General features: G+C 45.9%; 1 protein-coding gene across 1 annotated transcript in view; it reads right to left on the bottom strand.

The window, feature by feature from the left end:
* EEPD1 (endonuclease/exonuclease/phosphatase family domain containing 1) overlaps nucleotides 1-25,669 on the bottom strand; it is a 63,436-nt gene extending 37,767 nt beyond the window's left edge. Inside the window, exon 1 of the mRNA XM_033080834.2 lies at nucleotides 24,525-25,669. Coding sequence (XP_032936725.1) covers nucleotides 24,525-25,378 — 854 coding nt within the window. The 5' untranslated portion in view covers nucleotides 25,379-25,669. The remainder of the gene's footprint in view (nucleotides 1-24,524) is intronic.
* Between the last annotated feature and the right edge of the window lie 115 nt (nucleotides 25,670-25,784).

Raw genomic sequence — 25,784 nt, 5'->3', positions numbered from 1 at the left:
AAACAAAAATTTAGAAGATCATAAAAATCAAAGGTGACTTAGAGCTTCCAAATACAGGCATTATGTTATAGTGTACGCAGTCTCTGGCATTTGGCTCTTTTTTCTGGATTTTCTGAATAATTCCCTGCTCGGGTAGAGAGTCTGAATTCCAGAAAAAGCATCTTCTCCCATCCAATCCTGCAGCAATGGAAAAATTGAGTAGTCTCTAGCTAAATAAATGGATATGATTGGGAAAGGGCCCACCACCACACTACTGTTCTGCCATGAATTACAAAGCTTACAGCAAAATTATGGGGCCTTGGAAGGCAAAGTTGTTAATAGGGACTCTACTTAAAAAATATACCTCTGTGTCCCTGCAAAATAAAATGTGATTTGAAATAGCCTGCTTCCCTTTCTCCGTTAGGCATGTGAACAATATGCTCTTACGTGAAAGCTCGTCATGCCACTTATTTAGCCTCAGAAACGTAAGGCAGTATTACTCTGCCATACATGCACAGCCTCGTCTCAGAAAAATGAGTTTACACAGTTAAAATCATTACAAAAGAATATAGTGAAGGTCAGTTAGTTTTGCAAAATGCTTGCTCAAGAGCAATGCTGCAGCTTTATGGTAGTACAACATGATCAGCTGGTGATATCTGAGAGCCACTAAGATTCAGCCTGCTGTTGTGTAAAGAATGTTGAAGCTTCCTGGCTGAATCTGGATGCAGAACTCTGCAATTTTTTACAGCACACTCTTAAGAAAGAGATTGACCCTCAAGAGCTGGTTCCCACTTCAAAGAGGCTTGCAAAGCACCACACCCATTGCGCATTTCATATGGACATCTTTTTCAGAAGACTTCATGCCAAACTGGAATTGTTTAAGTGGTGGAAGGCACTAAACACCGGCTATTAAAACAGAAGAATGTGCACAAGAAATGCTCTGAGAGACCCTGCAAAATTACTGAGAAAAGGCGCTGTTATGAGAGAAAAGGAACACTTCAGAAACCAAAAGCAGTGCTTTGGTCAAGTGCCCTTTTCTCCAGGGCTCATTCACAAGTGGCTTATGTTGTCTTACAAATTCAAGGACATTTTAACAAAAAGGCTAAAATTAAGTGCATCATTATAACAGGTGGGAAACAAAGCAGACTGTATTAGCAGACAGCCTGTATGTTTTAAGGACTTCCCACTCTGTGGCCAAAAGGCAGCCCACCTGTATTCCTAGAGTAGAGCTTGGGAAGCTGGCGACAAGACCTTGACACCAGTGCCCTGCAAGGGTAAGGGGCAGTCATCCAAAGATGTTGTCAAGGTGACAAGGAGATCTCTGAGATCTTGTTGCCATGAGAGGGGGGAAAGTGTGGGTTTAACAAGACAACACTCATACATTACTACTCCAACAAAACTCCTCAGCGCAGGCCTAGCCTAACATTGTTGAGTCTGCATGTCAACAGAGTGGAGCACCAGTCAGCACAGCCATCTGCTGCTCCATACACAGGAATGGTGTTAGGACCCACTACCAACAACTGGGGTGCTCTCTTTACAGCATCTGTCCCATACGGTATAGGAAAAGTCACAATAGATGAGAATTCCTCACAACTCTCACTCAGCTAGCCCACTCAAAGGTTACTGAAAACAGAACAACCCAAGCTTTGAATGAATTCATGCTCCTAAAACTCAATTGCACAGACCAAAACAAAAAGTGAAGAAAGGGAGAACTGTGAAAACAAGTGGGCCAGAGGTAGCAAAGGCATAAAACCCAAGTTTTGCCTACCAGTGAAGATGACACTCATCCAAGCCTTTAAATGTCAGAAAAACCACAGAAGATATCTCAGCCTTCTGTCAGTCTTCAGTACTATTTACAAGTGGTGTTGATGCTAAGCCATGAAGAATTTTGTTTACACTGATGCTTCACTCCTAGATTGCCAGAAATGCAAAGAATATTGTAGTCAGAAAACAACAGTCAGCCAATACTGAGATTGCATCTGGAAGAGCCCACAGAGAGCACAAATTAGATATGAAAACAACCCGTCAAATAAGGGTAAGAAGTTAAAAGCCTTCTTTCCAAGAGCTAATTACAAAAGTACCTTATCAGCTTCATCTACATCACATGATACTGCCTTAGAAAAGGGAATTTAGCTTATGGGGCATTTGAAGTGCCATTTATGTAACCTTAACCTTAATAACAGACCAGATGGTCTTTCTATCAGTCCAGTTGTTTTGTACTTCAGTAATGACTTCCAAGTGGGATGAGGGTTATGTGAAGCTTAAGCCTCCAGTTAGCCAAAAACCACAACCGCATATAGCCTTTGCTCTGAGTATCAGAGTAACATGGAAAGGTTTTGATTTAAACCTCCAATGGATGCATCACATAGCTGTAACTCTAATCTGGGAGCAAATGTAATCTGTTCTCAATTCTCAAAGTCAGAAAAAACTGGCTGAGTTGACAGTCTCCCAGCCAACAGCTGTCCTCAGACCAGCCTCTGCTCAGTTTGCTGGCAGAGATACACCAAGCACATGGGACAGACCACTCAAAAGAAAGTATAAGCAATGTAAACATGTAGCCAGGCTGCTACTATTCACTTTTTTCTACTGCATCTCAGAAAAGTCATTGACAGTGTGTGACAAAGAGAACCTCTACTAACCAAATCCTGTGCATCTGACTTTAGCAGTACTGCAGAGCCACAAACACAGGAATACTGATCAAAAGAAACTATTTGATGCAGCAGTCTCCTCAACGTGGGGCTATCGTGAAGTCATCTGTAGTCTTGAAAACCTCTAAAACACTAAGACACCATAACCTTAAGATAACATCTTTCAGTGCTGCATCAGCTCCCGAGTGAGGAAGCTTCTTTTAATGTCTGTCCTGAAGATCCAAAGCCAATGACTGCCCGCAGGTACTAAAGCAGAGAGTTATTTTACCTCTAGGGTTGGGCTGGGGGCTTCCATTTGAGCTTCACAGGGCTGCATTGACAAAGCTGAGTTTCTTCAGGATCTTCCAGATTCAAGGGCTACCATCTGCCACAGTGGCCACTCCCTCAAATTACATACTGTTATAGAGCATAATAACTTATTAGTGATGATAAAGGATAATTATCCTGCATGGCAAATATCTACTGCCACAAACAGTCTTTGTTGACAAAGGAAGAGGCTTACCTGACTAGATACATGGGTCAAGTAATGTTTTCTTTCCCCTGCCCCAATAGCAGCTTGTGCCAGATTCTTTAGAGACACATGGTAAGGAAGGCAAAGAGCACTTTCCCTGCTGCTCTCATCTCCTGTAACAGGATGCCACCACCGTCCACACAAGGATCTCATCTGGTGGTTCCCCAGCTTTCTGGACTGCAGCCAGATGCCAAGATTGAAGCTGCCTTCCACAGCAGATGACATGCTGTTGTGAAACATTTGATCAAAAGATACACAAAAGGGATGTCTCACCAACAACAAGACCATAGTCAAATCAGTTACACCTCAGGAATGAGGTAGGTGGAGGGCAACTAATCCTTTATTTGAGCTCCTGCCTAGGTCCTAAACTGTGTAGTATTTTCTGGCGTGAGTTTATTAATGTGCCATGTTAAAAGTTTCCATGAAGAAAGCATAGCAGAAAGTTTTTCACCTTGTTCTATGATGTGCTTAGCAAATAGCATAGCTGAGTTATTTTACATTCACTTATCACAGTAGCCTCTTTGTTCTAGTATCTTATGACTTTGAGATCAGGACAAACTCCATCAGTTAAGGAGCCTCATTAAAGTGATCTATTTCTCCTAGAGAAGACAAAAAATCTTAAGCTTTTGTCACAGAAGTTATTTCTGAGAGTATATATAGCAAGTTTCAAATCAAGACTGTTATATGGTACACACACAGAAGCTGCGATAATTGGCATTGCTACAAAAGGAGATCTTTTGGTCAATGTCGGCAGAAACACTGTGCGCTGCATAGTGGTCTGCCTAGTAAATGCTTCCCTGTAGCAGACGTCTGCACAGAAACATGACAGCTCACAGTTTCTCCTCGATCCTAAGGAAAAGCCATGCGCTGTGGAAGCTCAAGTGGAATGCCATCAAAGTGGAGCCTCCTGAAACTCAAGGTGAATGGGCAGAACAGCAATGAAGCCAGGACAACATGTCATTTCTAGAGCAATTCCTGCAATTTCAAGAGCATAAGTCATGACTTTATGGCAAACAGAGCCTCTGCATTTGTCAATGTGTTATTTAAAAAAAAAAAAAAAGAGCAAACAAATGAGAATTAGTGTCAGCCTCCAAGTGTCTGGATTTGATAAGGAATAGTACAGCACAGCTGAAATAGCTGAACAAGGCCAGGCAGAGCAGCATGATGTTGAAACAGAACAGCACTGCCCAGGCATTCTGCTCCTAGTGCCAGCAATGTGTTGGCCAAATCCACCCTCCTGGGGTGGCCGCATGGCAGGGCTCTGATGGGCAGCAGGACTGACCAAATGCCAGAGGTGACCACCTGGAAAACCTCTTCCTGTGCCATGTTCCCACCATACTGCAGCTCTCCTGCCTGTGTAATTTAACCTTAATGTCTTCATACACCTCATCCATATTCCCTGTGGACTTCCACATGCTCTACAGCGGCAGCAAGTGGTGAAGCCCCAAACAGCCAGGGTGTATTCTGGCTGTCTCTTGCAACTGCAGACAACATGGTCAGAGCAGTTACCACTCCTGCTCAGCAAGCTGTAGTCAGCAGCTGTTTAAGTGAAGCCAATTTACTTGGCAGACAAAAAGCTCCCAGATTAACCTGGATCAGCTCTGGGTGCTGAGAAAGAGTAACAAGCAGCTAGCGAGAGATATCAGGGACACGTGCTACTTCTTCTTCAGTGATCAGAATGTGCTTGAAGCCACAAAGTAGTGATGGCACTCATTCAGCATCATGTCAGTGATGGAGGTGGAACAGACCCAGAGTGGCTTCAGTTCCCAGCCACAGTCTACTCCACTTAGACCACCTCACGTTTTAGCTCCTCATTTAGACATTTTACAGTGCAGGAATGCATATACATTATATAAGTGCTAATTATATAGTGTACAGGGCTCCTACTTCTGACTTAAGGACAGTATTAAGGCATTATTCATTACTTCAGTATTTACTCTTCACTATTTGGATAATTCCTCTGATTTTTGTAGTAGCCCTCCTTATTCCTCCATCCACCACCCCACCCCCCCCATTTAATCAAATAGCTCCTAGGTATAATTTTGATTTCAAATTGGAAGCCCTGGTTTTTAGAAGATTAATTATGGAGGTGGAGGCAGAGGAAAAACCTGGTAGATGACAAGTGGTAGTTTAGAAGCACAGGACAGCCACAGGAAGTGTCAGAGTCTTCTTCTCAGCAAGGACCTGTTAAGCAACAGAAATCTGAGGCTGTCTCCTTCTCAAAGGGCATCAAATAAATCCCCAACACTGAACAGTTGCAGCTTAATCTTAAATGGCCATATCCTATTTTAAAAATAAGCCAAAATAAACAAAAATTCAAACAAAAAACAGAATATCTAAGAAATCACAAAGGCTGGGAGGATCAAAAGGGTCATTAACTTTATTTTAAAGCTCTTAATAAACACTGATGCCTGCAAACTGTAAAAACTGCTGCAGTGCATAGCCAGCATGAAGGTATGTAACCAGTTACTGTACAAAGCTGTAGAAATTACTATTACATAAATTGCAGAGGACTGTATCTATGGAGGAATTCTATTTAACCAGCCTGCTAGTATCCCCTAAGAAAAAAAGAAAAACTTAAGGTCTAAAGAAAGGAGGACTTGTCATATCTGCTTTACCAGATGCATAATAGTGGACAACAAACACAATTCTGCTTTGTCAGTACTGTCACCAAAGATTTTTTCTTTAGAGAGGGTACAGGTAAACTTAAAAACACAATCCCTAATCCTTCTAATTTGGAAAGACTGTGAGTTTGTTGGGGATTTAAAAAAAAAGTCTTTTTAAAGCTCTTCAAAGATCCATGGAAAGGAGATTTTGTTAAACACATGATTCTCAGCATTTTCTTATTTGTGCTACACAGTGTGTGTTGGGCAAAGATTTAAGGTGCTTTGCCTGTGAGTGGATGCAGCCTGCCATGAGCTGCAGCAGTGTGCATTCCCTGAACTGAAATAACCCTGCACAGGCAGGGATGCAGTCAGACATCTTAGGGGTTATTAGGATTCACACAAAGAGGAGGAACACTGGCTCTCACTCTCTCTCACTAATAAAAATTAAAATTGCCAAAGGCAGATGTCTCCACATGCTTAAATTCAACTGGATAGTACATGGTTGGGATTGCATTGCCACAAGATTGAATAAGAGGAAGTTCTCTTATCTCCCTTGGTTAAGCAAAAACATCATGTCTTTTTAGCTTTATAGAGAAAAGAGAAAAATAGCACACACACCACCACAGCCTCTGTACTACTGTAAGGGAAAGAAGTTTCCCATGTTACGCAATTCCTAGCAGTGTAAGAAAGGTCAATAGCGTTTACTGATCTTTTAAGAGGGTATAACTCTAGCATACCTGCACAACATTAAAAAGGTGATTTCATTCCTTTTCCTGTTTATTGCTCCATGACTAAAGGCCCAGAAAGGAGAAGGGGTTTGGAGGAAGAAGCCATTTACCAATTCTCCTTTCCGTTCATCTTGGCTAAGCATTCCAGTTTTTTGCAGATGTGCAGCACGCATTAAGGATACTGAAGCTTCCATTAATCACTTCAGCAGGACTGATTTTGGTTTGCAGGATACCTAGTGAGAAGGAAAGCCTCCACATGTTACCCTGATGAAGGAGAGTCTATGGAATAGCAGCATGGAAGGCGCAGCCCCCCATCAGGCTGGCTCCTCTCATGCACTATGTCAATCAGCACCTGGGGCTCCCTGAATCTTAATCTACAGCTGAACTCCCTATGGTCCCTTAGACGATCAACAGCTTCACTAGCTTAAGCGATAAAATATTAAGCAAATGATAAGGTGGCATATACATATAAGCCAGTAAGGAAAATCACAACCGCTTCCCTAATGCCTGAAACCCCAATATTCAGGAAAAGACTGGCCATGTCACAGATGATGAAAAGAAAACAGGTACAGCAGCATTCATTCACTTCACTGAATAAAAAAGTTGAGTTCAAGATGGCATTTTGGCATCTCAGTAAGCTCACCATGAAGCAGCACCATTGCTGGGGACAGGAGCATGAGGAAACAAAAACGTGAGCCCTAATGGAACAAAGAGGATTGGTCTCTGAGCGACACCATAAGTCACAGCCAGTATTTTACCAAGTCCACAGGATGCTCAGCACGGCAACGATGACAAAATTGGATAGTCCCACTTAGGCAGTGCCAGATGTACAAATGACCATGTAGTGATACAAGAGGATGAGGAAAGAAGAGGTACCCTTGGGAAAGAAAGGCTACAGAGGCTGTAGTCATGCCTTCCTTTTTTAGGAGAGTATTGGGAAGAGATGACAACATATAAGCATATCTTATGACATAAGCACAGAGAAAAATGCTAAGGACAGCTTTCCCAGAAAAGCAGGGTAGAAGAAGGGAGTAGAAAGGAAAATTTAAAACTGCCCCTCTTCTCTTCAGACTAAAAGCACAAATAGTTCAGGAAAAAAAATGACAAATTTTAGTAGTCAGCATAGGCAGAAAAAGAGGTTGAGCTAACAGCAGAACAGATCTCCAGCAGTGTTGCTCCTTCCTTCATTTAAAAGGATGGCAGGGTGCTCTTCTCAGAGCTCAGGTCACTACAGAACCTCCCACTAGCTGAAGTTTGCAGCCAGAAGCAGAGAGACAATCTGTTCTGATGAGCAAACAGGAGCAACTTGTGCATGCATAGATACAAGGACAGCATGCAAAAGGGGTTTGGTTACACCACGAGACAACACTTTGCTGGAATCAATCTGCCCCCACCTCCAACAGGAAAACATGAATTAGTCAACATGGCCATAAACCACCTCACAACCAGCTCTGCACTGAAGAAATCTCTCACGAGGCAAACCATCTGATTTCCTAAGTCAGCAAAGTCAGCATGCTGGGCCTTTGATTTCCTCTCTGCCCTACCCCCTTCCCAAAACACAATAATGCTTTAAAGCCCTCCTTCAAGAAGGGAAACACCCATCATGTCTACAGGATGTGAGGTGAAAGGGATGTGGGTTAGCTGGAGGAGGAGGAGCAATGTGTCTCCGACTGCTGTGTCCTTTACATCAAGCTCACAGCAGTAGCCCAAAGAATCATAGAAATATTTAGCTTGGCAAAGACCTGCAAGATCACCAGCTCCAACCATTAACCTGACACTACCAAGTCCACCAATAAACCCTGTCCCTAAGCACCACGCCTACACATCTTTTAAATACCTCTAGAGTTGGCAATTCAACCACTTCCCTTGGTAGCCTATTCCAATACCTGGCAACCCTTTCAGCGAAGAATTTTTTCCTAACATCCAATCTAAGATCATGCATATCATTGTGGGATCTGACTGTGAAGCATCCTACTCACCTCCCACTTTAGCTGTCCTATCTCCCAGGAACATAGCCTTTTCTACAGAACATGGCTCTGAGGGATTAAAGTAAAAAGTGTGAGATTGCAGACCACAACAGATCTGCAAAATTGTTAACAATCACTCTAAGTTATCCTGCTACTTTTTTAGAAACTATCTTTGCATTTTTTAATATTTCTAAGAGGCAAAACTTGATAGTTAGAGCCTAACACTGCAAAGAAGGCTTCAACATCTGTACACCATTGATTTAGGGATCCCAGTCATGCTGTCTGGTGCTCATGGTTACAGATGTGTCCAGGTTCTCATCATTAAGAGAAACCCTGAAAAAGCCCCCAGCTTCCCTCTCCTTAAATATCTCTTTTAGCGTCCCAAATACACACAGCTAGTAACATCGGAAGGAACAGCAGAGCAAACAATAGCACAGCCAGATGTACCAGAAGTTCTAACTTCACTTGAGCTCCTGACCTGCTAGAAGGCAGGAAAAGGTGACATAACTTGGCTGGAATAAACTTCCTTTACTCCTCTTTAGATCTGTGAATGCCTTGAGAGCTGTGAAAAGTCCTCTGGAGCAGCACCTTCAGGTATTAGGTGGGTTGACCTCAAGGCCACCACCTTATAAATTATACAATCCAAACCTCCAAGGTCAAATCCCTGCACTGAAAGATGTCCTTGTAAAGACATCTGAATATATATATTTATTCATTACCTTGTTCTCTTTCTCTCTTCTTGCATCTGGGTAAAAAAGCCAGTTCAGTAGAAAGTGCCCTCTACCCTGTCCCATTAACCCACTTTTATTTCCCCAGACTACCAGCACACAAAAAGAAACAGCAAACCAGGTGCGAATCATCCTCTGAGCTGCTGCAAGAAGGGGGATGGGGGGACAGGATTTCTTCCTGCTGAAACCCAACCCCACTAGTACTAAACATTTGTGCTTCTTGTTGGCAGGCCAGCAAACAGATAAATGAAGCACAGCCACAAACCAGCCTGGCTAACCAGGCATCCTCACTCACACACCATAGAGCCAAAGGCTCATCCCACCATCACACCATGCAGCCGCTCTCTGCCTTGGCTCATCACTAATTCAGGGTTACGTTATTCCCAGGAACCACCATCTGTGTTCCCAAGCAGAAAGCCAGCTATGGAACATGCTAGCCTTCCGAAAAACCATACTTTGTGAAAAGGAAGGGAAGAGGAGGGAACAATGTCGGAGTGTCTTCAGTGAGCTGGAAGCAATCCAAGCTTCTAGTTGCACAATGACATGCAGGAAGGAGTCTGAATGCTTCTCAGTCACAGAGGACCCCTGCGTGCCAGGCTCAGAGATGTCTGGACATAAGAATGGCCTTTACAGCATAAGGATGCAAGAGGACCACAGAGCCCCCTATGCATACCAGCCCTAGCCAAGTGGGGAATGGTGGCTCAAGTTTAGCTTTTCCTTTCTTGGCATTGGGTGTTAATTGTGTAACCCAGATCCTTAATCTAGGTCAGGGGCTTCAGCACAAAAGTCTTAGAAACACCAGGTTTCTGTGGGAATGAGAAAGTCTGCTTTGTGCAGACCCAGAGCTCTCCAAATATTAGAGCTGAAGTGCAAATGTATCCTGGAAAGAGAAGACAGGAGGAAATTGTGCTCGATAGGAGGCACATACTGGTGCAAAATTACAGTAATTTCAGGATTATAAGCCGCACTTGATTATAAGCCACACTTCTGGGTGCCGGCAACTTTGTATTATTTGTCTGTATATAAACCGCACCGGATTATAAGCCACACTTTCATTCGCAGCGACGATCCACACAGCAAGGATTCACAAAGCTGCCAATTAGTAACAAAATCGTGGGATTGCAGGGTTTACTGGCTCGGTTTGTGGCCGTGCGGGCTTGGCTTGGTGCTCCCCCTCACGGCTCGGTGTTGCTGCGGGGCCACCTCCCCCTTGCAGCTCAGCTCGGAGTTGCCACGGTTTGCGGTTGCCGCGGCTCACAGCTCAGGGATGCCACGGCTTGCAGCTCAGGGGTGCTGCAGCTTGAGGCTGCTGTGGCGTGGCTGCAGCTCGCGGCTTGCACTTCTGCGTTGGCTCGGGGTGGCCGAGGTTCGCACTTCCAGGCTGGCAAATTTCTGACTTTTGTCCATATATTGGCCACTCTGGATTACAAACTGCACTTCCGGGTTGGGACCAAAATTTTAGTCAAAAGGGTGGGGCTTATAATCGTGAAATTACTGTATGTCTTGCGCAGCTTTTGATATGATTTGCATGTTTTGTAACAATCTCCAAGGCAAATTCTTAACAAGCTCCAAGTTAAACAAGCTCTTAACAGACTACATGCAGGGCATGAAACAGGATTATGTGGAGGCTCATGAAGATGTTCCTCATAGGCTCTCCCTGATAACCTGGCTACCCACTGCCATGCCATGCATGCCTCCAGTTTGCCACTGATCTTCTCAAGCTTGAACAGGTGGTAACACTCCAAAAACAGTGGAGAAATGGTGAAGCTGGCAGTGCATACACCTCCAGGGAGAAAGAGCAAGAACATTGAATGCTGAGCCCTGGTTACAATTTTATTGGATTGAACAGTGGACATAAAGCAACTTAAAGAGGGCACCAGTGATTCTTCTCAGTGGTATTTACAACCTGCAGGTCTACAGAGTCCATGGAGAAGAAACTATAAAGTTTTTATAACGCTGACCTCACTCCTGTTTCTTGATTATTCTGATAAGTAAGTCATCATTGCTCCATGGAAAGCATTCCAGATATTTCAAGAGGTGTGCCTCACACAGATTTTGTTAGTATGACTGACTGCCTCCTAAAGTTGTGCTATAAAAACAACCTATAAAAACAATCAAACCAGTCATTTAATACCTATAGGCAATAACACAGTACTAAAATATATCTTGCCATTCATTGCACCCATAAGGCAAAATGCCAGTATGGAAAACAAGACATAAAAATAGGGTGACAGGGAAACATGTAGAAGTGTTTGATTGGATGAAGCATTAAGGAAGATGAAAAAACAAGGGATAATCAAACTGTCCAAAATTTAACCACCAATTCAATGGGAAGGAACTTCTAGACAGCATTTCCAAGAACATCCCAGTTTTGAGAAGTAGACCTGGGAGGTGAAACATAAAGCCAAGCACAGGGAGTAATAAAAATTGAAGCAACAATCTCCATGTTTTTTTTTGTTTGGTGGATTCATGCTGTTGTATGATCCTTGCTCCTTGATAACATGAAATTGGCCTGCAGCAGATAAACACACAAGGAAACCTCATCTCCAGAAGAACTGAAGTTTTAGACCATCATAGTTACAGTAATTTCACGACTATAAGGCACACCCTTTTGACTAAAATTTTCTCCTGAACCGGGAGTGCGCCTTATAGTCTGGTGCGCTTTGTATGATGTACAAAGTTGCGACATTTGCCACCCCGGAAGTGTGAGACGTGAGGGGAGCCGGCAGTACCACGGTAGCCGGGTGGAGGCGGGCCTGGAGGCCCGCAGCACCGCCCCTGCCGGGTGGGGGCAGGCCTGGGGGCCTGTAGCACCGCCCCAGCCAGGTAGAGGCGGGCCTGGGGGCCCGCAGCGCCACCCTTGTCAGGTGGAGGCGGGCCCAGGGGCCCATGGCTGCTGGGTTGAGGCAGGGCCTCGGCCAGCAACCGTGCAGGGGGAGCTGGGGGCGGAGCCTCGCTGCAAAAAAAAAGTGTGCCCTATAGTCCGGTGCGCCTTATATGATCTACGAAGTTGCGAATTTTGCCGACTCCCGGGGCTGTGCCTTATAGCCCGGTGCGCCTTATGGTCGTGAAATTACAGTAAATTCACGAATACAAGCCGCACTGACTATAAGCCGCATCTCTGGGTGTTGGCAAATATTTCGGTTTTTGTCCATAGATAAGCCGCACCCGAATATAAGCCGCTCTGTCGTTCGCAGCGAGGACCCGCGTGCAATTAGTAACAGAACCGTGGGAGGGCGGGGTTTACTGGCTGAGCTAAGGCTGTGCAGGCTTGGCCCGCTAGGGGCCGCTGACGGGGCCAGGTGCTCCAGCCCGGTGCTGCCGCTCGGGGCCGGCCGCCGCTGCCACTGGGCTCGGTCACCCCGGGTCGGCGCTGCCCCGTGGTGGCAGGCAGGGAAGGAGCTTCCCCTGCTCCTACGGCAGCGGCGGCGGGCGGGGACGGAGCTTTCCCGCGCCCGTGGCGCCGGCGGCGGGCAGGGATGGAGTTTCCCCGCTCCTGCCACGGCGGCGGCGGGCGGGGACAAAGCACCCCGTCGGCTCCCCGAGCCGCGGTAATGGCTGCGCGGGGCTCCCGTCGGCTCCCCGAGCCGCAGCAATGGCGGCGCGCGCTTCCCCCCCCCTCCCCGAGCCGCAGCAATGGCGGCGCAGGCTTCCCCCCCCTCCCCGGGCCGCGGTAATGGCGGCGTGGGCTTCCCCCCCCCTCCCCGGGCCGCGGCAGGGGCAGCCCGGGTCCCCCCTCTCCTCCCCGGGCCGCGGCAATGGCGGCGCCGGGCCCCCCCCCCCCCCCGGGCCGCAGCAATGGCTTGCGCGGGGCTCCTGTCGGCTCCCCGAGCCGCAGCAATGGCGGCGCGCGCTTCCCCCCCTCCCTGGGCCGCAGCAATGGCGGCGCCGGCTTCCCCCCCCCTCCCTGGGCCGCAGCAATGGCGGCGCCGGCTTCCCCCCCCCTCCCCGGGCCGCAGCAATGGTGGCGCGGGCTTCCCCCTCCCCTCCCCAGGCCGCGGTAGGGGCAGCCCGGGTCCCCCCTCTCCTCCCCGGGCCGCGGCAATGGCGGCGCCGGGTCCCCCCCGTCTCTCCCCTGGGCTGTGGCAGAGGAGGAAAGAGAGCTCTCCCGCCTCTCTCCCCGCCCCCCGTGCTGCCTGCAGGGAGCCAGGCTCCACCCGCGGTGCAACAAAGTAGCGATTTGTAACAATCGCAAAATGCCGACTTTGCAGCTGCTCGGCTCAGCACTCTGGCAGGCACTTCTGAGGTTGTATTAGCCGCTCCTGATTATTAGCCGCATTTCCGGTTTAGGAGCAAAATCTTAGTCAAATTGGTGCGGCTTGTATTCGTGAAATTACTGTACTGTACAATCATACTGAAAAATACACCTAGGTACAAATTAAGAGAATACACACACTTCATGCTGGTCTGGCTGTAGTCCCCAAAACATATCCCTAAGCACTCCAAACACTGGGGCACAGGAACCTTACATGGGCAATTCAGACTTTCTTCTACTAATACCGGGGATTAGCCAAATCAAGTTGGCACTGACGACAAATGACACTGCCATGACAAAGGTGATATTCTTCCAGTACTTTCTATTTTTAAGAGATACCCTGAACAGCATGCGGTGCTGAAGAGCTGCTAGACAAAAAGATTCTTCTGATCTAAATTAATCAATGTCTCCTCACAGAGCTGACATCTCCACTATATTCAGGAAGACACTATATTCAGGAAGATAAGACACATATGGACAAGGAAGCATAAACTGTCAGTGCAGCGTGCACCCGCACAGCATAATCAGATGGGAAAAAAAATACTGAGCACTCACACTGCCAAGTGCCTAAGGTATGTACAAACTCCTTTAAAACAACTGCTCTAGGAAGTTAAAAATAATACTACATCCAATACACAAGGAAGTTAATACGCTACTTTTCTGCAGAGTTTTTAGTACCTCTGAGGAACAGAAACAGGAAACATAAATACTTTTTTCCTTCAAAGCAACGGTACAAGAGCCTCCTCTAATTGCAAGAATTCCTAACACCCCCTGACATAAAAGGCAAGGGTGTAGTTTTCAGGCAGCTTTTACCTGAAACATGATGTATCTTAAAAGGCACTGATATTTAACTTACCCAGCAAGAGGCATCAGCAGAGAAAGAAATGCTGCAGGACATTTTGGAGCAAGAAGATGGCATTACAGTGATTTGGGGAAAGTATCACAAATGATCCAAGGAAACTGAAGTCCTCAGCCTTGTAGGTGAGAGATTATATCATTCAACCCTCATGGTGTGAAAGCAAAGGCTTGATCAAGCAGCATTTGAGATAACTGTAAGTGCTCAAGGTATGGCAAGACAAAAAGCCAAGTGAAACCAGCAAAAAGGCTTTAGATTCAGTAGGGGTGGAAAGAGGACATGGAAGTGGGAGGTTGCAAGAGCAAGCTTCAATGACAAGGTCAAAGATTTATGAGACAATTTCCTTTCAACCTGTGGACAACCAATATATAGATATCTGCCCAGTTTCTTACTTTCAGGGTTTTTTTGGCAAATTTCAGAACTCAACTGGGTAATATAGGCCACCATCATCCTTGCATACAGCTCCTCAAAAAGTCTGCCCCTCCCCACCCCGCCCCCCCCAAAAGAACAAAAGGAAAAAAATCAATAGAGAAGCAAGTCAAACCACAGCCAAGTCCAAGTGCTCTCAGTTTAAAACAGAAATGGGAAACACCACATGCTTGGAGGTGGCTTTTGCACAGCTTCCATCCAGCAACAATGCTTTCAGAACCTTTACTGACAACAGCCCAGAGCTGACATTGTTCAAATACCTAACTGTGTCTATATCCACGAGTTGAAACTTCACCTCATCCCTTAAGCCATGGTTTCCTTTTGTGCAGTGTTGCTTTGCACTAGAGAACTCAGAAGCAATTAAAACAAGACCTTGTGGGGGTTTCTTGGTAACCAGTGTGTTATCTTCACCAAGAGATCCATCTGGGATGTATTGGAAATACTTCTGTGCTATCTGCCAGCAGTACCAATCCCTTTGCCCTCACCCAGGCTACATGCTGCTTATTGCTCAATGCCATGTTTTCGGGAGAGCAGCCAGCACAGAGGGCAGTGGGCAGCACTGGTAATCTCCATTGATTATGAAAGGGGACTGTAAACACAGCTAGAGATAATGGAAAGAGCTGTGCAAAGGACTAGCAGGAAGACACAGACAGCCAAAAATTGCACTGTCACTGCTGCCAGAATCATAGGAAAACTTGGGCTGGTCAGAATAAAGGTTGCAAAGGGTAGTCAGATACCACTGTAGCATTTTCTTGACAATAGCATTTATTTTAGCTCTTAATTCTCCAGCAGTGCTGGTGTTTCATGTATGGGGGCAGAATCTCTTGCAGACACAGTGCACTTCCTCTCCTATGTATCGTGGTGCTGGTATGTGCTTCACCACCATCAGCCCCACACATCACAAGAGGGGAACAAAAAGATTTCCCTAAGGCAGTCCTTACAGAAAGGGACTCCATCATTGCATCTGGTGGAAGAGCAAAATCTGCTTATGTTAGCTTAAAATGGGATTACCACTGAAAATTTCCTGCCCTATTAGAAAAGCAGACTGTTTTAAAACAAGTCATATGGGTTGCTCCCAGCTAAGACTATCCTCCCTGACAGGGTTCACACTATTCCATGTTTCTACCTGCTTAGAAGGAGAAAAAAAGAGTAAGGTAGTCATTTAACATTCTACAGGTAGTAGGTTTGACAGCAAACCCAAAGAACTTGTCTTGCATGTGTGAAAGGACAACTTGCCTGACAGTTCATTTTTCAACATCAAATTAAGACCTGTTTTTGACACAATTCAGAGACATTGAGATAACAAGACCACACTTGGTCCTATTTGTTTAAATAGAATAAATAAAGAAACTAAATATAAGGTTCCTAAGTTAACACCCAGTGTGTATTCAACAGCACACTGCTTCCAGTTTGGCAGAAAGGTGACTAACCTTTACTCCAGCCAAGCCTGCGCAAGACAGGATGGGCACTGACCGGTAATTACCTCAAGTGAGCCTGGAACAAGCCCTAAGGCTGCTGAGCGCCTGCGCCTCTGCACCCGCAGGGCTGTGAGCAACAGAGTGACACGGAAGTAGAAGGGAACAACGGAGCTATAAATACCAAGGAGTCAAAGGATAAGTCTGAAAGCAAAAGCAACAGTGTCTTTAATCTGCCTGTCTCATGAAGCAGAGGGAATAGCAGTTCTGCAGGACTGGTGTGCAGCAAGTACAAGGGATTTAGGGCAGGAAGGTTGCCACTGCCTCATGCAGCCAAAGCAGAGTTGATAATTTTGCTTTTCAGTAACCCATTAAATACCCGTTCAGCTGTGAATGGCTTGGACAGCTGTTGTAGCTAAATTTGCACAGGAGTTTGAGCACATTACCTGAAACACCAATAAAAACAGGGAGAAAAATAGCCAAGGAAAAGGAAATTTTCTGGTTCCTACTCTTTATCTGTATCTGTAAGCCTATGGTGAAAACTGCTCCCAGGTACAACCTTGCCCACTGGGATGTTCACCACAAAGAGCAGAAGGGCATTACTGTGCTCTCCCCTCAACTCCATGACAGACACAGGGACAGAACAGACAACCAGCCTGCAGAGCCATGAGGTTCCCTTCCAGATAGCCTCAGTAAGAGGGATTCCAACCCATTCCACTCAAGCAGGTTGCATTAATTCCACTGCACTCACAGTGCACATCCATATCCACAGTGTTCTCAGCCATCCCTAGCATACACAACAATATAACCCCAGATGTATTTTTCCATAGGGATTTTGTTTTAAATAATATTTTTATACACAGTTGAACTTCTGGAACATGCATGCACATGGGGCATATACAGGGCAAACTTATTTCTCTTACTCACTAGCCTCTAATAATTTTACCACAGGCACTGAAAATAACATCTTGGTGCTGACACCGGGTTCCTTCCTGCACCAATCCCCAGCAGCAGGGATGGAAAGGAGGTCAGTGGCACTGAGCCTCCCCAGTGGTGAAAAAGCAGTTTGAAACACTCATGCTGTTTGAAAATGCCATATGGTCTGATCGGGACATGGATATGCTGTATATGCCAGGGGTGAGATAAAACAGTTTAGTGACAGAAAATATCCTTTTTTTTTACCACAGCAACATATTCCCTTCATATTTATCTACTACTGATATGATGCCCACCCTGCTCTTGGCACCTTACAAGACATTTTGGAGTCCTTTGTGGAGCACCCAGGCCTGAGATGAGGGAGAGGACCAACATGAGAAAGGAGGCCTCTGGTAGGCCTCCCTCTCCCCTCATCAAAGCCACCATGCACTTTTACTCTCTCATAAATTAGTGGGGATCACCAGCTATTACTAAAACAAAGCACAGTACCTCTGTAAAACAATAATTCAAAAAAATCTGGAAGCAAAGAAGCTACTGCATTCCTATTTTTAAGCACTGTTATTATTAATGTGCCACGGCTCTTGTCTCTATCATCACATCATATAACAGAGTTGAGAAATTACTGCAGCATATTATAATTATTTCAGTAAGGATACTGTGCTTCCACTTGTCAGTTTACACTTGCATTACAACGAAGAACACTGTGACTTAAAAATTAAGTTACATGCACACTGTAATCCATGACCTATCACCTCTTCTGTGCTCATCCAGCCAAATCTTGAAATCATGATTTGGGTGAAGACTCCCAGAGAAACACTAATTAGAGACTAAAGAAGCAGGGTCTCCTTAATAATAAAGCTTTAGGAAACACACTGAAGCTCAATTCCACCAAGAAGGATGTGGCTAAATTTGAAAAAACCTGATTGTGTCTTAAATGTCCATGTTTAACACTGCTGGAGACCCATGTTCACAGTGAGCTAGACCAGCACTTGATTGCAGAAACAGCTTTTTCCTCTAGTTAACAGTGACTGACCAAGTTTCTGCCTTCACCTTGTCAGGAACTTAGCAGTCCCTTGGTTTCTCTTTCCCAGTAAGAAATGGGAACAGTCTCATTGTTCTTTTCAAAGTTAGAAAACCACCCTTCCTGCAGCTGTACTGCAAGTTTCCAAACCACAGAAAAATCCCAAAGCATTAAATATTTCTGTTTAGAGGACGAAGCCCTATGTGTAGGTGCCTAGTCTGTCTCCTACAGCCATGTGACACAAGATTTCTGAGAAGTCAAGCAGGATGAGGTTATAGTCTTGTGGTCTCAGGAACAGGCAGTACAACATCACTTAATAATTCACCAATTTATTACCATAAATCAGCCAACCCATTTAATCTTTGCCACACGGAATAAAGCAAACCTTGCAGGATCTGCAGGAATAAACTGGCAGTTCTGGTTTAACAAAATACCTGCAATGTGGAACATTAATCCAGTGACACAAAATAAGATGTGCAAAATAGTCAAGCAAGCATTAGATGGAAACTATGTGGCCATTAAGTGCTGCCAGATGGATCAATTAGACACATTTGGAGAAAAGAATAATATAAGAAACAACTCTTTCCCCACTAATCTATTTCGTTTTAGTCAAGCTTTATGGCACAAGTAACAGTGGCAGGGCATGGTTATAATTTTTTAAAGGACAAAAATAATGTTTATTTTATATGAATAAACTAGCCTTTAACTACATTATTTTTTCAGCCACATTCTCAACTTTAAAGTCGACAAAAATGACTGGTTGGATAAAGCTCTTGAATGTTCAGGAAATATGTTGAAACTGCACTTCTGCAAAGTTAAAACAATGCCCAGATCTCCATTTAAAACAAAAAATCCCTGGAAAGGCTACTCAGGGGTAACTTCAAGGGACTGTCCTACATTCCTATGTCATGTCTGAGCAAGGAAAGCTGTGGGGGCAACAGAGACCAAGCAGGATCAAACAGCTCAGTTCATTCACCTCTGAGATGTCCTGCAGAGCATATGGCTCCAGATGCCTTCTCCAAGGTGCCCGGACACCAGGATGGCGCATGCCCTTCATAGTCCTGCTGAAAGTCCACCCACTACTTTTGATCTCTCCTGCAAAGACCCAGGAGTAACAAAGTATCTCAAACAAGCAGCCCATCTCCTGCAGGAGGAGCAGGGGATGCCCATGAAGAGGGGCTCAGTACTGCATCCACATGAAGCACAAGTTTGGAAATGGAATTTAATTAACATATTATTTGATTAATTTGCAAGTGATATTACCTGTTCCCCCCATCAGCAGCCCTGAAAAGGAGCTGAAACCCAAGACAGGGGCAGTACCTCAGAGGACCCCTAACCCCCAAGGACAGAGCAGTACTCTTTAGCATTAAGCTTGGCAGCCTCCAAGTGATTTTACGCAGGCAAAGGAATGGGCTAAATCCTGAAGAGGAGTATATCAGTCAAGTTTCATTTCACTGGGAAACTAAATAACTCAGGGTCCGACCTGCTGCTTTCCCATGCCGGATAGTATGCAGAAGGCAAGTCAAGGCTCCCACTAGTCTTCAGTAAGTAAATATTGTTGGTCTCATGCAGGTGGAGGCCAGAAAATCCCAACGAAAAACCCAACCCCCAAAACAACAGTTCTTTCATCACCCCAATTTTTGTTCTCTGAGTTATCAGAAAGTGTAATTTAATGGTGGCTTTACATTCATCATTTTTTCTACTGCTCACTAAAATTGCTCTGTGAAGTGCACATATCATCTAACAATTCCTTCGTTCTCAAGTTTTTTTCTGAAGCTGCGGGAGGCAGGATTTCTTCCCAATTACACAAGGAGAAGACGGCGTATTTGTTCTTTTGCTGTTTAAGACGTATTAGCATGGTCAGGTTACTCGAGCCAGGTCCTCTTTCCTGATCTTTTCTTGCAGGGGAGTTATTCTTAGCAAGGCTCTAGCCTAACCCAACGGAGGGAAAATCTAGCAGCTTTACAAAGAGATATAAAACAGATACACCTCAGGGCTTTGACCGACCACTGAGAGCTTCAGCAACAGCATGGAAACAACAAATACAAACTGGTCATGAGCCTCTGATGTGTGCAAGTACAACCACCATTACTACCATGATACATTACTGCAATGTCTGTTCTGTGGGGGTGCAATCTTTTTCCATCATCTCGATGGAAAACACAATAGAACCCTGGAGACAAGGTATCACACCATACCCCTTCCCATGCAAATTAACAAGCCCCAATAGCAAAGAACAGTCCCTTGTAAAAGACCACCTCTCAGCCCAGACTAAGAGGCTGGAGTGGAAATTTAAAGCCCCAAAAGCAAAGCAAAGATGTGGGAATTAGAAATAACAGTTCTTTACTAGGGACATTAAAATAGAAATACAGTACTACAAAGAAACAAACCCTGACAAAGTCAGAGTACAACCTGACACCCCGTCAGGCAGGGTGTTGGTAGCAGTTTGATTAAATAGTGGTTGCAGTCTTCTTGCAGTGACAGACGTGGTTCAGTTGAAGCAGTGGTCTTGTAGAAGGTGCAGTTTCCTTCCAGAGGTCTAGTAGTGATGTGGAGAAATCTCGTTTTTTTCTAGAGTCCAGTAGAGAAAGGGCTACTGGGTGACCTAGAATTTCAGTTTTTATCTAGGTAACAAAGGCTTGGCTCTCCCCCCAGGCTGGAGCAACTCTCAATGGGATAAAGTAATTGTATCAGTCACACAGTGGGACTCAATGAGCCATTAGCAGAAGATAACTCCCTAGAGGAAGGATGGGGAGTGCAAAGATAAAGAACAATGCCCTACTGGTTTCAATGGATGGCCCATAAGCAGAGTATCTCCCACGGAGATAAGGATCACTGCCCCACCTGGTCACAACAGATGGCGATAGAATAGATACTTCGATCACATCCTGTGTTGGTTACTTTGTTGCGCATGGATGCTCACTGCAAAAAAAAAGTGCGCCTTATATTCTGATGGGCCTCATATATGGACAAAGTTCAGAAATTTGCCAACACCCAGAAGTGTGCCTTATACTCTGGTGCGCCTTATACTCATGAAATTACTGTATGTGCCATGCTCGCCTGCTTGTTCATCATGTTAAGCTCTTCTAAAATTACCCTCTAGTCCTCTGAATGAAAAGACTTCGTTCCTTCACTTCAAACACTGTGATAAATATAGATCCTTGTAATATGAGAAAAGAGAGTGAGGACCTGGTTGTATTTCATTATTTTTGCACTACGCAATGAATTTTGAAATAGCTTAGCAGTTGTAGTCATGCTTACTGATTTAGTGTACATTTCCTTCACTCATCTTCAGATATTTAGCACTTCTGGGAACAAGTGTGAAGACTTTGAATCAGTGTTTCTTTTCCTCTCCTCCTTTCAACAGGTTACAATATGACATTTTCTTGTTTTTCCTTTGGTTTGAATGAAAGTCTGGCCCTCTTTCCTTCCTGTCTTCTCAATGCAAAGGGCTGGAAGACAGAAGGAGCTTAGCCTTCTAGCCTCATGTGGAAAGAAGCAGTACTTTTCCCAGTTGTTAACACCTGAAAAAACAAGCCCAAGGGCTTTTAAAGCTACTTGCTGTGACCAGGCCACTAAAAAAATCCCAACCAACCAACCAAAAAATTTTAAAAAACCAAACCCCAAGGCAAGGCCCAAAGCAAGCCTTTTAACTGGCATAAAAGTCCCCAATATGTAAAATTTAGATACTTTGCTTCTCTTTACACAGTTTTACTAATCTTCTTGACTTGCTCTGCTTTATTTCTGAACATAAGAAATCAGATGAGGCAGCTCCTCCAGCTGTAAGCATTGCAACAAGACAGTACTCCAGCTCCTGAGAGCAACCTGGACTACCCAAGACCACCCATGACTATAAGAGATCAGCATGAAGGAGCACACTTATTCATGTATATTAAAGCAGAGCAAGCAGATACCCATTAGCACAGCTCAGGAGAGCACCTACTGTCAGGTCAAACAGCCTTCAGATCCACCTCCAGCTTGGGTCATAGCTGGAGACTTGCACAACACATGTGGGACACCCACAGGGCACCTTGAAAACACACCCATGGATTTTGTGAGGCTGAAGTGCTGGTAAGCCCCATTAAGTGATGTATTCTTGCCTGGAGAAGCAAGAGGTGAATTTCTCCAGCTGATTGTCTAGTGAAGTTGATTCACCTAGGCAAAGATTAGTTTGCAAGGCATCCTATCCATTCCCAGGGTATACGACCTGACCTGGGAGGGAGAACACAGAGCTCAAAAGCAGAATGAAGGCAGTTTCTGGCCTCAGCTGAGGCAGTTTTACAGCTGCAAAGCTCCACTAACCCTAGCAATGCTCACACAAGCAAGAGGAAATTCCTCCCTGAGTTGCTGAGTATGGCTTTTCCCAACATATTTTTTTTTCCTGTATAGTGTTGCTTTTTTCTGTTCCCATGTTTATTTTTCCAGGAAAGTTTTGTAGGCTTGTCTGTGGATGCACATTGCTCTCATTTCTTTCCAGCTTCTCACATTATCACAAATTGGATTAAGTACAGAAAACAATTGCATCGTACTCACCCTGTGTGATTGATGACACGTATGTGCAATAAAACAGAACAAAAACAAGTACTTCTGTCAGGCTTCTTTGAAACTTCAAAGTATCCAGGAGATACTTCACAGCATCCAGCACAACTAAGTGCCTGTTGGCTAAACTGGACAGAAACTAAGCGCCATGGAGTCTAAGGGCAAAAATAAAACAAACTTCTAGGATGACAGTCTGCACACACAGTGCCCAGCTTGGGCTAAGGCAGCTTTATTTTACAAGCCGCTACATCTCCTTGGTTTTTGTAATAGGCAGGCCATCTTGTTTGGAGCCTTTCCCCCAAAATGGTGAAGTTGCAGAAGTGACAGTTAACAGTTCACTGGATGAATATATGTATATAAATGTATATAAAAATGTATTTTAAATGTATATAAAAAAATACAAATAAATCACTGAAGTCACTTTTCTTCCAAAACTGGATTATTAGAATTATTCTGAGACTAGTGATAATCTGAGGGCTTTTTTCCCCCAGCAGCTCCACTCCAGCCAACCAGTTGCTTACAAAAAAAACCCAAAAAAACTCCAAATAAAAAACAAACAAAAAAACCCAACCAAACAAAAAAACCCCAAAAAGCCAATAGAGTGGAGACAAAGGGGAAAGCACAGGATACCTCAGGATACCTGAACTTGTGAAGCAGAATACTGACAGATGTTAAGCTGAAGCCATCAGCGTAATATCTCAATAACCCTGCTGGTTTATCATTTTCATTTTGGGTATCAAGCAGTGGTGCCTGTGAGATGACAGATGTTTCCTATGTGGGAGCATCAGGCTCCCAAGTAGTGCACTGCAAAGGTATCACAAATACCTCACAGCAGAGGCCACAAATACTCTACTGCAGCACAGGATTTCATATCACTGTCACCATCCTGCTCACATGCCTGATCTCTGCAACTGCACCAACAAGAGCTGCTTTTCAGCCTATTATTGGAAAAGACCAGAGGTAACAGTTCATCAGCACTTCCCCTCCCCCTGCCCCGGCACAATATCACTTTCACTTTTTTATCACTTTTCAAGAGTTCCTTGCCCCTTATCATTTCCTGCTGGAATTGTGAATGGTAGCCAGAGAGAAAAGTTACTTTAACTCTGTTGTAAGCCAAATCCCAGATCAGCTGAGACAGATTTGACACATGAGAAAGAAAGGGCTAGAGTTATTTCAAAATGCTTATTGCAATCTACATTTCTGTGTCCAGCAGGAAGTTTAGTAAGACAGACATCCCCAGCACTTTTGCCCAATTACAGGCAAAAAACAAAACACAAACTCTCAGCTTTAAATTAACACCTAAAATATCATCCTGTTGGCCCCACCACCAAGTGACCTTGCTCAGTGCAGTCAGGGCACAAAGCCTGGCATAAGAAGAGCACAGCCTCCCCACGCAGGTGCTTCATGTCCCACACTCCTGAGGATGAGCAGTCCCTTCAGCTCAGAAGATGCCCCATGACCACTCATTAACAAGCTGTGTCACCCTTGCAGGACGAGCTGTGGCATGCCACACCTGTTAAACAGCCCTTCCCCCATTACTGTCCCCCAGCTTCCACCAGTAAAGGAGCTCTCCATTACATGTCCAAAAGGTTCTTAATGGAGAATCAGACCTTTACCAACCATTAACAGGCCTCAGGTGACTGACTGTAACAGCCCAGTCTCCTCCGCACAGCTGTGTATACACACATACATCTCCTCAGGCACTCCACTGCCAGTTGAGGGTTGTAGCAGCTTTATCAAGGGACAGCCACTACAGTCCCAGCGTTATGACTCAAATAGGGTTTCATGTGAGAAGCGGGAAACATACAGGGGAGGGAGTGAGTCCCACTAGGATCACAACAAGACTCTACAGCACCCAAACCTCAAAGGCATGAGCTGGGCCTGCAGGTCAGGTACTGCCTCTTACCTGTTCTCCAGCAGCGTCATGCACACGACCTCCCGCACGCCTGGGTTGTTGGCCTTCTCGATGGAGCAGCTTTGCAGGTTCCATGTAGCCACCCTTAAGACAGGTCTGCCATCTCTCAAGCCCCCAAACATCTCCACAGAGGGACGAGTAGATATGATCTGGGTTGGACCTCCAGGAGGAAAGTCCAAGTCCTCACTCTGGAGGCTTAGAGAGGTGGGGCTGGGGTGAGGTTTGGCCATGAAGTTGAAGCCACCATTGGTGTTTGTTGAAGGGGGCCTGGAGCACTCAGCAAAAATCTGGTGCCTGATTTTGTCCAGAAAGGAGGAATTGATGCAGTCCATCCTCACCAGGTCCTCAATACTTTTGAAGGGCCCATGCTTTTTACGGTAGTCCACGATACAGTTGGCGATCTTCTCAGTGACGCAGCGGATGCTCATGAGCTGTGCCGGGGTGGCGGTATTGATGTTGATCCTGGTGGCTGACAGGTAGTGCTCAGAGGCCAGGTCCTTGCGGAGGGAGCTGGGCGAGTGCTGCGCCGAGCTGCCCTTGCTGCTCACACAGATCTCGAACTTCACCTGCTCCAGCTTGGCCGCCCCCACCCCGCTCACCAGCGCCAGGTCCTCCACTTTCTTGAAGCCACCGATGTACTCGCGGTACTCCACGATGTTCTGGGCCACCACCCGGGTGACCCCAGGCAGGGTCATCAGCTCCTCCTCCGTGGCAGTGTTGATGTTGAGCCTCTCCTGGTTGACGAGGATGTTGCTGAAGTTGCACGCCGCGCTGAACTTGCGGCTGTGGCAAAGGTCGGCTGGGTCGCGGGGGATGGAGCGGTGACAGCCCAGGCTGCCCCCCATCTCACCGCCACCACGGGCTGCTGCCGGAGCCGCGGAAGCGGGCGCGAGCCGCTGACGGGGCTACCCGTCCGCGACTCATAGACCTCCGCGGGAGGTCCGGCGACGGAGCGGGGGGCAGCGGGGCAGCTGCGGACAGACCCCGCGCCGCCACACACGCCCGAGTCAGGAGAACCGTGCGCCCCGCGGAGGAGCCCCTGCGCCTTTCCTCCTCCTCCTCCCTCCTCGGGACCGCCGCTCCCCGGCGCCGGAAGAGCCTGCGCAGCCGCTGCCCGCCCAGCCGGCCCCACTCCGGCCCCCGGCGCTCGCCGCTACCGCTTCCCCGCGACCCGCCGGCGGCAGTAGTAGCACAGCGGGAGCTCCCGCCCCTCGGTCGGGCGAGGCGGGGCCACCGCCACCGCCCCTCGGG

The sequence above is a fragment of the Catharus ustulatus genome, chromosome 1, assembly GCF_009819885.2.
Source record: "Catharus ustulatus isolate bCatUst1 chromosome 1, bCatUst1.pri.v2, whole genome shotgun sequence".
Classification (NCBI taxonomy): Eukaryota; Metazoa; Chordata; class Aves; order Passeriformes; family Turdidae; genus Catharus; species Catharus ustulatus.
Note: the sequence above shows the minus strand (reverse complement) of the source record. Positions and strands in the feature narration are given on the sequence as shown.